General features: G+C 39.5%; 1 protein-coding gene across 2 annotated transcripts in view; it reads left to right on the forward strand.

The window, feature by feature from the left end:
* Positions 1-274: 274 nt before the first annotated feature.
* Positions 275-12401, forward strand: part of ly75 (lymphocyte antigen 75) — a 34240-nt gene continuing 22113 nt past the window's right edge. Inside the window, exons 1-9 of one of the 2 annotated variants that reach the window (XM_039794289.1) lie at positions 275-565; positions 1503-1874; positions 5864-6037; positions 6340-6501; positions 9210-9329; positions 10493-10633; positions 10772-10975; positions 11090-11250; positions 11559-11666. In XM_039794289.1, coding sequence (XP_039650223.1) covers positions 460-565; positions 1503-1874; positions 5864-6037; positions 6340-6501; positions 9210-9329; positions 10493-10633; positions 10772-10975; positions 11090-11250; positions 11559-11666 — 1548 coding nt within the window. In that variant the 5' untranslated portion in view covers positions 275-459. The remainder of the gene's footprint in view (positions 566-1502; positions 1875-5863; positions 6038-6339; positions 6502-9209; positions 9330-10492; positions 10634-10771; positions 10976-11089; positions 11251-11558; positions 11667-12401) is intronic. The other variant, XM_039794288.1, reaches the window with a different exon arrangement.

A 12401-nucleotide genomic window follows, 5' to 3' on the forward strand; every position in this document is an offset into this window, starting at 1 on the left:
TGTGTGAAGATAGATAATAGATCATAATTTGGATTTATAGTAGTTATTTCATTGTAATTGTTTTTACTAACTATCTAGCTAGTAAAGTCATAATTTTGACTTGGCATTTTATTTTTTGGTTTCGTATGTTTGACTTAGTAATTTATACATATTACAATACAATAAAACATTTCAAAAATAAGTTATTATAAATAAAGGTTATATTTAAATAATGACTTTATACTATTTTATACTTTAAACCGGAAGTCTATTCCTTCACTTTGGCTATTGCCAGTTTGACGGCGTCGTCGGAGCGGGACTCACTCAACACAACTGACAGTTGGGCAACTGGATTAGATTAGTTTTCTGATTACTTTCGGTTTGGAGTTCAGTTATCAATCAGTCTAGCTACATTCACAGTTCAGCGCTCCGGGAGGGCAGGTTCTTTATGAATCCAACAAAAAGACTGCCGTCGTCACCATGCTGAAAATATCCAGTGCGACACTTTGCCTTTGTTTTTTGATTGTGTTGGAGACAACAGTTTTCTTCGCAACTTGCTCACCGGCGGCTAACGTTAAAGGTTTCGGTAAGTAGCTAGCTACCTCAAGCTCCGACACTTTGCTTTCATTCGGTCACTTTTAAAAAATTTTTTAAGCCGTTTCTACCATTCAGTTTCGACTTAGCTGGATAAGAAGTTCGTCCGCAGAAGCGCGAGATGATTCCGAGGACAATAGCGTCAAACCTGCTGGACTACAACAAGTGGAAGCATAATAAAAAAAAGCAGCTTTTAGTTTAAGTAGTTCGTTCGTTATTTAGTAAGTTAGTTAGTTAGTAGTTTGACACTGTTCCCTTCCCCCAGTGAGTTTGATGCCTGGCCATATTCTGACAGGTTAAACAAATTGCATACTCATCCCTCCCCTAGTAGCTCCGTGAAGTCATGTTTACATCTGGAAACAGCTCTCATATTGTGCGTAGGCTAAAAGCTACTGTTTATGCTCAACAGCGTTGGGTTATATATGGAAAGGATGGAAGCCTGAATAACAGAAATATTATACAGAGAATCTGTAATATGATATTGTTTTCTATTTTTATAAAGCCTGTGTGTAGTAGTAGTGCAGTTTTCATCTGTATTTTGTTGTAATCACCCATAAATATTAACCCAGGTTGTATTATGTCCCTATTTATTGTGTTAACTAACGTTACGCAGTTGCATGCCTCTTCTGTAAAATGTATATTCCAACATGCAGATCTAGCAATAAAGCAATACATGTATAGCTATATTTTCGTTTCCGTCCATATAGTCTTAAAAATACTGGAATCAACCCCATAAAATACCCATCCAGTGTGAGGGTTTTTAATATATAGATACCTCGCATATACTGTATGCAGTCAATTATTTCGAATATAAGTAGTAAGTAAGTAGGTAGTGAATAAAGTTCAGTTTCTCCATACAGTTTATTTTACAAAATAATCTGTAATTTTTTTAAACTGTAGTGTTTTCTGTGTTTGTCCCATAACCACAGACGAGGATGCTTTCACCATCCAGCACTCGAGCACAGGGAAGTGCCTAGTTACAGGGGCTTCTGCAGTATTGAGTCTCACCTCCTGTGATCAAAACAGCAGGTCCCAGCTGTGGAAGTGGGGTTCGGGTCAAAGGCTCTTCAATGTGAACACGTCCCTCTGCTTGGCGTTGGACGTCCGCTCCAAGGCCTTATCCCTGGTCGACTGTGGCTACAACATCCTGCTGTGGTGGCGTTGCCTGGATAGGGCTGTTTACACTACCTATCAAATGGGCCTGGCGGTCATCGATGGCAAAGTTGCCGCCAAACGGGACACTATTGACACTTGGGTAAGAGGAGGATCCCAGGACAACATCTGCCAGATGCTGTACCACGGTGAGTGTGGTTTCCTTTGTTTTATCTGAGAGAGAAAAAGCTTAAGTTATATGCTCTAGATCTGCAAAAAGTGCTTCATGCTGTCTATTATGGATCTCTGAGAGGAGGACTGACTAATGCTTGAGGGAATTATCCATCAAGAAATGAAAATGGTGTCAAATTCAGCTTGTGTTGTGTTGTAACACATAAGCTTCCATCAGAGAATCCACTTCCTCAGTTGAACCTCGTGATGTGTCACACCCTTGTATAGTCAGGTGTTACCTCCGCTGGCTTTTGTGTTACATCACCAAACAGGTTCTTGTGCATTTTAAACAGACTCCGACTGGTTGGTTGGTTGGTTATCTTCACGCCTATCAATTATTTCTCCTTTTATGCTCGGTAACAACATGGTGTGTCCTATTCTAGGTTAAAGAAAAGGTCTTCCTCTGAAACCTGAGTATCATCAGTTTTAAAACTGTGTCTTTGAATTTTTGGAGATTCCCCAAAAATTCCGGGTGTGCTTTATGATATGAGTATGCCAGAGGTCTTGGTTGAACGGTGCAACATAAAAGCTGGCTTTCACTTTTGCTTCATGTATTGCGCACTGCATGACTGAATGTGAGGCACATTCGATCAAATGCAAACACCTACACCTTATGTAGAAATATTAGGAAATTACAATAAATGTGTGTTTTCTGTTAGTATAGTACATTTAAAAGGCTCCATAAGGGCAGACAGAGAAAGTTGAAGTGTTAATAATTGTAGGTTTTAAAATGCACATTTTTAACCTCGCTAGTATGTACTAACTTTTGATTGAATTGCTGATGTCTTGTTGATTGTCATTTGTAAGAGCTACAGTAGTATTTAAGTGACAGTTCTTCAAATTATTCATCTTTATAATCCAAATCATTTCTTATTTAAATAGGAATTCATGCTTAAATATGAAATCTAATGTCTGTATCCATAATTGTTTCTTAAAAAAAACTCACACAAAACAGGAATCAAAGTTTTAAACTAGAGCCCGACCGATATATCGGCGGGCCGATATTATCAGCTGATATTAGGCATTTTCCGAACTATCGGTATCGGCATTTATAGGCAGAGATTTTTTATATTTTTTTTTATATTCATTCATCAGAATCATTTATAATGACAAATAAATTATTCTGATGAATTAATATTTAAAATATAAAAGAGAGGAAACCCCCTTCAACTATGTTCTAAGTGTTGGCGTTGCATAGTTTGTCCACTAGAGTGCGCTTTACAACGGCCCTGTTGGCAACACTCTTTGATTTTTTTTGTTGTTGTTATTGTGTTTTTGTTCAAAGGACTTTGAATTTAAACTTTATTTTTAAACTGCATTGTCATATTATTTTAGTGAGGACTCATAAATAACTACAAATAATTAATGTAAGGGAAATCTGTTTGTTTTGTTACGCGTTTCTGGATTATTTGTTTTTAAATATATATCGGAATATCAGATTTTAAAATCACATTCTCACAATCACAATCTCATTTGTATCGGTATCGGCCTTAAAAATCTTTTATCGGTCGGGCTCTATTTAAAACATATCTCTTATTAGAGGACACAAACTGTGAGTGTGGATGGTGAATGCTTTCTTTATATTAGGGCTGTAGCGATAAACTAATCTCACGATACGATACACGATATTCAGCTCACGGTACGATATATATATCACGCTATTCAGCCAACGATACGATTCGATAAGATTCGATATAATTCGATACACTTACATCATTTTATGAAAGATTTAAAGGGGACAGAGTGATTTTGGTGACATCTTGTGAGTGTTCCATTTACTTGGATTTAATTAATTGAACTGAAAACATCAATTACACAATATATGTCTCTGACTGGACAGAGAGTCTACAGCAGGAATCATCAACTACATTTTTTTCAGAATTTTTCTAAGCACTCTGGCGGCCCGACTTTCAAATAAAGAAAATAAAATGAATTTATACCTAATACGCCTATTCTTGTTTGAAATTTTCACTTTCTTAATGAATTAATGATATATATATATATATATATATATATATATATATATATTTTTTTTTTTTACATGTATTAGTGTGAGCAAACTCCTAAAAAACATGGAAACTCCATAATGATAACTGGCTCTTTAACTAGAAAAAGATCTCAGACTAGGAGGCAGTTCACTGAGGAGTGATGGTTAAAGTCTGTGATTATAGAAACATTATTGTAGTATGCAGCATCCTGATTGGTGGAAAATGCTTGCAGAAAGAAAGGCTGTTGTCAGGTAAATATGTCACTGTCAAAGAGGCTGAAGGGAAAAGTTGACGTGGAAAAGCCCAGCTTTAATGATGAAAGGACTGATAAGCAGGCTATCCATTCGTCATGTATGCCTCATTTGCAATGAAACGATGTTGTTGCAAAATAATACAACCAGCATCATCATCATCACTCGAACATAACGATCGCGTCATTCACGTGCATATTAAGTAGCTCCAGATTGTCCGCTCTAGCGGAGAGTTTGGTTTGTTCAGCCAACAGTGAGGTTTACAAGAATTTGTCAAAATTTCCAGATTCCCAGCAACCTAAGATAAACAGTTAGACTAAAAACCGACAGCTTTTGTTTTAGCTTGCTTGTAAAAAATCGCTATTTGCAGAGTAGAGCTGTATTTGCGTATAACAGCGCGGTGGACTGAGCAGATTGAAATATCGCTTTCTACATGTTTATGCTGGTCTACACAGGTGAGTGAGTGCATTGATAAGTATTGACTTCCTACTCACAAAGGTTTAATTGTAGCCTATTTACAGAAAAGAGACCGCGTGAGTTCATCTGCCCCATAGACTGTATATATTAACAGTCTATGATCTGCCCCAGCGGCCGCATCGTTCCCAGTCAGGTGCTGCTTGTTTTAACCTTTAACGCACACACATCTCGGCTCAGCTGTGTGTGTGTTTTAACCATGGTTTTAACGCACACACATCTCGGCTCAGCAGTGTGTGTGGAGCTCGGGCATCGCTGTACAGAATCCCGGCATGTGAATAGAGATGTAAATACAGGGGGCTGGCTTTTTGCTCTAAATGCTTGAAAAGATAAATAACAGAACACATTTTTTTCCTCTTTACATTTTGTGAATTCATGATTATTCTGCGGGCCAGACTAAAAGCTTTGGCAGCGGGCCGCCAGTTGACGTTGGCTGCTCTACAGCGACACTAGCGGCTGGCTGACCAAATCGCTCTTCCTGCAACGCGAACGGGTGTATACACATATGTCAATGGGTATACACGGGGGATTTGAATGGGACTTATGTATCGATACTCGCGGCTTAAAAATCGATACTTTCTTGGGGAAAAAAATAACGATTTATATCGCAGAATCGATAAAATTGCTCAGCCTTACTTTATATTAAAACATAAATATATATAAAAAAACTTAAAAAAAAAAAAAACCACACACACACAAATGAAAAGGATCTAGACTGGCAGGATCAGATGTAAGTTTAGGGTGAGGTGCCTATGTAGATATAGGCCGATAATCAGATCGGGTCGTTTTTTGGCAGTTTGCAGATTATCTGTATCAGCGTTTTATTTGCCTGATGACCGATAATAATAATTGGTATCGCTATCGGTCGATCCCTAATTTACATTTGCAAAACTGCAACACTGAACTAACTAGGCTATGTCTAAAGGTTTTCTGTTTGTGGGTCAATTACACAAATAAACAAATTTATAATTTTTTTTATAATAAATAAACACATTTTTTGTCTAGGTTTCCAAATAAAAAAATGAAAAAACCTCTCACCTTAATTAAGTGTGGTCTCATTTTAGTGATATTTCCTGCTAGGTGTGTTTGTGTGTCTGTAAAAAGTGGTTTGGTGTACGCAACAAGACACCAAATTTCAATTTTTAACAAATCACTGTGCTGACATGGTTTTTCTTAGAAATGACACAAATATGCTAGAGGGGCTTGTAATGGGTCTTTGACTTTGCCCTTTGCTCACCTCTCCTCTCTGTGCAGTCGTCTACACCACCGCTGGGAACTCTGCCGGCTCTCCCTGTGAGTTCCCCTTCAAATACAACGGCAGCTGGCATCACGGATGCCTCCCAGATGCAGATTTCCCTGGACTGTCCTGGTGTGCCACCTCATCAGACTACGACCAAGACAGAAAGAAGGGACACTGTCTAATACCTGGCATGTTGTTCAATAATTTTAAGGATAGGATCATAAGTTTCAAAATTTTTGTCCCTTTTACCTGGCAAGAAATTTACCATGGGGACATTCAGCAGCCCTTCTTAAAAATGTTGCCATTACTGTTAAATATTCTACTTTTGTCTCCATTAACGTCGCATGGCTGGATGTTTTCCAAGACACAATCGTGACATTAATGACATTAATGATGTTGAAATCGCGTTAAATGACATCCGGCGGCATTAACTAAATGATGACTGACGTGCTTAGATTCTCACGCTGACACTGTCTCTTGGACCTTGCAGAAGAGGGTTGCCAGACTCTGTTTGCCGGGCCGGAAGGGGAATCCTGCTATGAGTTTGTTTCCAGTGCTGCGGTGACCTGGCAGGAAGCTCTGGATTCATGTCGTAGTCAGGGAGCTGATCTGCTGAGTGTGTCTGAGCCGAACGATCTCCACTCCAAAACCTGTAAGACTGATTAAATACATATTACTTCTTCTTCACCTTCTTCAACTTCTTGTTTCTTCTCCACCTATGAGCAAAGTCACCGACTTCATGTCGGATGTATTGGATTCAGCATCCACGCTATCAAATGCTCTGCTATGAGAGGAACGCTTCCCAACGCACACATTTATAACATGTACAATGATAAAAACTGCCATAATAATTAATTTGGCAGGACTACAAAACTTCTAAATATATCATCTGGCCTGCATCTCTCAAAGCCCAGAAACTATATTTATACTGTAAGAACTTTAAGAGAAATAATTTCATTTTGAGGGCCACCCCTTCCCCCTCTGTTTGGGTAAGAAACAAAACCGAAAGCGATTTAAAATGGAATCTATTTTAGTCAAATGCAACACAAAATGGACAAAAGAGGTTATTCAAGATCTTTATTGAAATGGATCACAAATTATCTTTATTAAATTGATTGTTATCACGGGGAAATATGACATGATATAAGCTTCACCATTAGTCTGTGGTATGGAAACATGCATTCCTTTTTAAGTTTTATTACACAAAGATCAGGTATTCAAAAATAATTAATTTCTGTACAGGGCTCCATGTAATGACTTTATTTCATCTTTTACTTCTTCAGCTCTCTGTAGGTGTGGTTTTCCTCCTTATTGTTCTTTATATGAAAGTTAACGAAAAGGAAAAAAAGGGAATCTAGAATGACTAAGAACCATGTGTTTGTGCAAGCGGAGGCATGACCTCATTAACAGTGAGTAATTGTTGCCGTGTAGTTGTCAGATAAGGCTGCACCGGACTACTTACAAATGCTGCAAGTGTGGATGTTATTACTATATTACTATTTCTTCTTCAATTTGTTCTTCGTCTGCGCTTCTTGCTTCTTTTCTTTTTTTAAACCTTGTTCATCGTGCTATTGGTTTTTCCAATATCATTCCTACCGTGTGATACGTAGCAGAAAACAATTTAGACTAGACACGTTTAAAAACGTTTTTTTTTAACCTTTTATTTATTCAGGGAAGGTTCACCGAGAGGAAGCCTCTCTTTTGTAGAAATACCCTGATCACATTCACACAGTTAACATTCATACCTGGAAGCTGCCCAGTACAACCACAGTCTGATCTGCTGGCCACTGAGCAGCTCCACTGGGGTTAAGGGCCTTGCTCAAGGGCACTTCAATGGTGGTAATGCGGTAGAGACTTTCCCCACCGGTCATAAGCTCGCTTCTCTAACCTTTAGGCCACCCCTGCCCCTGAAACTAAACCGTATTGTAGGCTCAATGATGCATTTCAGTCCTTAATATCGTCTTTGAGTTTATAAATAAACACCCTAACAACATGATTTATTATCTAAGCTGTTATGTCTCATTTTCTTAAAGTGATGGTTCGGAGTTTCACTTTAACCTTTGCACCGACCCCTTCGATAAACAAGCAAAACAAAACTTTTCACCTGGGTCTAACACTTGGGAGAGTTAAGTAAGCTATAGCGAATAGTTTACGTTTAGGGGCTAATAATGACTCACTTTAATCAATGGCCGAAATGATACCAAACTTTACACTTAAGTACATATAGTTATGCACTCATAAAACGGTGGATTGGAAAGTTTGTAAATACACCAGAAGTTTATGAACACTTGCCTGCTCTCTTCAGCTCTCTGTTGCTGCTGCTGGTGCTGCTACCTGCAGTTAGCGTGCGAGGCCGTCATAGTACTAATTCTAAAAGAGATACAACAAAAATATTTATTAATTTAATGATTAAATAAGGTAATGTCTCCAAACTTACCTCAATTATTAATTGTCTCCTGTTAGTTATACTACAGCACTTACTTAAAAAAAAAAGTTAAATGAAAAAATATTTTTGTTGCATCTCTTTTCGGTGTTGTAATTTGTAGACGGCCCTAAGCACTCGGCTTACAGCAGCAACAACAGCAGAGAGCAGAAGCCAGCAGGCAAGTGTTATTTACATAAACTTCTGGTGTACTTACAAACTTTCTCCAATCCATCGTTTTATGAGTGCATAACCTATATGTACTAGTGTAGACGTTTGGTTTCATTTCGGCCATTATTAGTGGGGTCATTTACGAGATACAAACGTGGGTCCATTAGCCTCTGCGCTAAGCTATTCAGCTGATAACGCTACTCTACGCTAACTCTCCCAATGTTCGACCCAGGTGAAAAAAGCTTCTGGGGGGGTGTTTGGCTCGAGGTCATGGTGCAAAGGACCCTAGGGTGAAATTACTCCGAACCATCACTTTAAGTTAATGTTTGAGAGTGCAGCTGTTGCAACTGCTCTGACTTGTTACGGGAAGTTAAGAACCACATTCCTGTGAGGTGTGAATAGAGCAACACTATTTCCCTTGATAAGGCTGACCGTCCTTCCTGCACCAACCGCTGTCAGCGACACTTTTCTCACTTGACTCACTTGACTCACTTGACTCACTTGACCCTTTGATTGACCTGGGTAGCACCGTTTTATGTTCCAGTTGTGACTTGACTCTATATTTCTCCTACTCTTCTCCTCTCTGTCCCTTTCAGTCAATTTATTATGTATCCCTATGTTTCTGTTTGAGTATTTTCACATGTTTCACAATCCCAAATGATCTTGATGAGTCATATTATGTTAGACCTGTAATTTCCTTTTTTTTTTTTTTTTTTTTCAAATGTATGCATTACTTGTCCTGTGTGCTGTGACGTTGCATTGTGCAGTATTGGACGGCCTTGAAGGAATGCCTGAAAGGATGTGGATCGGGCTTCACCAGTTAGACACTTCTCACGGCTGGCAGTGGTCAGATGGTTCCCCTCTCACCACTCTGCGCTGGGAAACAGGTGATGATGGTTATATCTATATAAATGTTGTCCTATTTCTGAGAGTATCTGTGTAAATTACAGTAAACACGTGTATAGCCATATTCTACTGCTCTACTGCTCTTCATACTATTCATCCTGCACATACACTTATTCTTACTACTCTTATAATGTTACCACACTGCACATAGCTGTACATACTGTACATATCTGTCTATACGGTTCATACAGAATATCCATATTTATTCTGTTCTCTTATTATATATTCTGCTATAAATATTACAAACCTATTTTATTCTTACTACTATTATGTCACTCCTACTACATTGCACATATCTGTGCATATTATTAATACATTGTTCATATTGCATAGCCATATTTATTCTGCTCTTATAACACTGCAATATATTTCTTGTCCTGCCTATGCACCACCTGTATACTGTATACTGTATATTGTATACTTGGATATCACATTGCACTGCTTTTTTGCACTTCTGGTTAGACACAAACTGCATTTCGTTGTCTTTGTACTTGTACTCTGCACAATGACAATACATTTGAATCTAATCTAAAGATGTAAAAGTGGGGAACAAAAACATGGTTATGCAACTGAATTTGTGGCTGAAAACACCTGCTCCATCTAGAACACCAAAACCAGCATCCTGTTGTGATCTGCTGTTGTCGCTGCCCTTCTATAAACTGCGACTTGATGTCAGTCAGAAAACAATGAGGCCAGTGTTGTAACGAAAGCTCATTGTGCCTGGTTTTTGGACACAGTGTAGCATTGGGATTGTTACTGTTGCTGAATAACTCATTAATAGTACTGAATGGGAGGCTTTATAAAGCCTTCTAGCTATTGTAATATGTTTTCTTTTTTTTTTTCGTTTCTTCTCAAAGGAAAGATGTTGTTCTTACACTGCAACGTGATCGTCAAGGATACTGCAGCCATCTGGCATTCTGCTGATATGAGCTCTTTGTGATTGCTATAATTTACAACATGTCGATGTTGCTACTAGCAGCACTGTGTTCAACCGTTATTACGACATGAATCATTTCTTTTATTTCAACTCTCCGTGTGAAACACAGTCGATACGCTGAACCTAGAAATAACTAAAAAGATACCCAGAGGTAAATGCGATGTGATTTTTATTTGTATTTATTGTGTGTGGGAATGTGTTTGACAGGAATGCCATCCACCCCCATACTTTTGGAGTTAGACTGTGGAGTCCTGAACTCCAAGCAGAAATATGAATCTGAGGCGTGCAACAAACGGCTGCCGTACATCTGCAAGAAGAGCGTCAATGCCTCTCACACCGCAACAACAGGTAGGTCAGCTGCTGAGCTCACTTTGCAATAGCTTCTGTTTCTTTCTTTGTCCCTGTTCTGCAGATCATGAAGCTCTTGGAGTCAAATTTGTGAATTGACCTTACCTGCCCTCTGTCTGTCTTGCTCCTTCTCTACAGAGTCGTTTGTATATAAAGAAACGGCGTGTGCAGACGGTTGGGTCCCATGGAATGGCTGGTGTTACAAGTTGGTTAAGGACGAGCCTCTAGACTTTACAGATGCCCAGATGCACTGCAACAACACAGAGGGAGGAGGGGGAGGCTTTCTGGCTAGCCTCCACTCTATTGACAGCAAGGAGATGATCAGCACTAATTTCCATGCAGGTAAATGAAAAAAATACAAATAAAAAGTTCTCTCACCAGACCCCTGCCTTGACTTGAGTTTGATTTTAAACAATTCCATAAAGTGATGTTCTCATGTGTGTTACGGTCTGTCAGATTGCAAGTTGTTGGACGTGTGGATCGGTCTGATCGGTAACGGAATTGACACCACCGTCTTCAAGTGGATCGACGAGGCACCCGTCACTTTCACCTACTGGGACCAAAACCAACCAGTCCAGCCCACTCTGAATACCAGCTGTGTCTTCTACTCTGGAGAGGTGAGAGAGAGAGAGAGAGAGAGAGAGAGAGAGAAAAAAAATGTATGAGTGAGTGAGTATGTGTGAGTGTGTGGGAAAAAAAAAAAAAAAAAGTGAGAGAGAGAATGTATGAGTGAGAAAAAAAGAGAGAGAGAGAATGTATGAGTGAGTGAGTATGTGTGAGTGTGTGTTGTGTAACCCCACCCATTGTATTCAGTCTTTGTGTGTTGGGCCGGTGTGTACAGTGGCTCTGTTTTTGTCTTCTTATGATCTGCTGTGCAAGTTTGTTTACACGAGGCCTGCAAATCCAACCTGTGATCGCTCCACAGCATCATGGTTGGCGGGTTGGGGACTGCAAACAGAGGCTACCTTTTATGTGTCAGAAGAAAGGAGATGTCAAGGAGCCAGCGACACAGGACGGATGTAGCTTTGAGGATGTGAGTATTCTAGTCTAGTTTACCTGATTTCACAAGGGACGCTTGCAGTGTTTTGCATTACCTTTTAAATTGTATTGGCAGCTGACATGTAATTTAGGTCCAGACTCAAAGACTGTGTGCACGTTACAGGCCATGCTCAGTTATTCAAATTTTTCACACATGACCTTTTGGTCAAATGTGATCCTTTTGTTTATTCACATCCATGTTTGCAATTGATATCTGTCCTACATACATGACCCATTCCTTCTGTAAAGCCGTGCCTGTGTTTGGATCTCTCCTCCGCGCAGCCCCGCCCCCATTCACTCACACACCGGCCGGCTCACCTGCAACATGGAGAGACACAGCGCCGCTGGTCCACATGCTGACATTTGTCTACAGTTTTAATTGTTATTAACACAGCTGTATATTGTTAAGTATGAGAGGGAAACCTGTATTGGTACCAGTGTTTCCGCTGGTAACTCTCTGTTATTGCGGCCACCACGGCGAAAAACACATTAGAAGTTATTGAATGGAACTACGGTAACTTCAGTTCGTTGAATAATAGCGTGTGAGACGGAGCCTGCTGGACCTGGGCGAGAGATGTGACCCGTGGCCACATTATCATAGTTCATAAAAATGCAGCGCAGTGACGATGCAGACATTTCATAGCCTACACAAGACGTGTGTAACGCCGCTGACCCGCATTCGACCCGTGCAGGACCCGTTCATAACGAGTCAGCCGTCACTCTGTGAGTA

Source organism: Perca fluviatilis, chromosome 3 (genome assembly GCF_010015445.1).
Source record: "Perca fluviatilis chromosome 3, GENO_Pfluv_1.0, whole genome shotgun sequence".
NCBI classification, from domain to species: domain Eukaryota; kingdom Metazoa; phylum Chordata; class Actinopteri; order Perciformes; family Percidae; genus Perca; species Perca fluviatilis.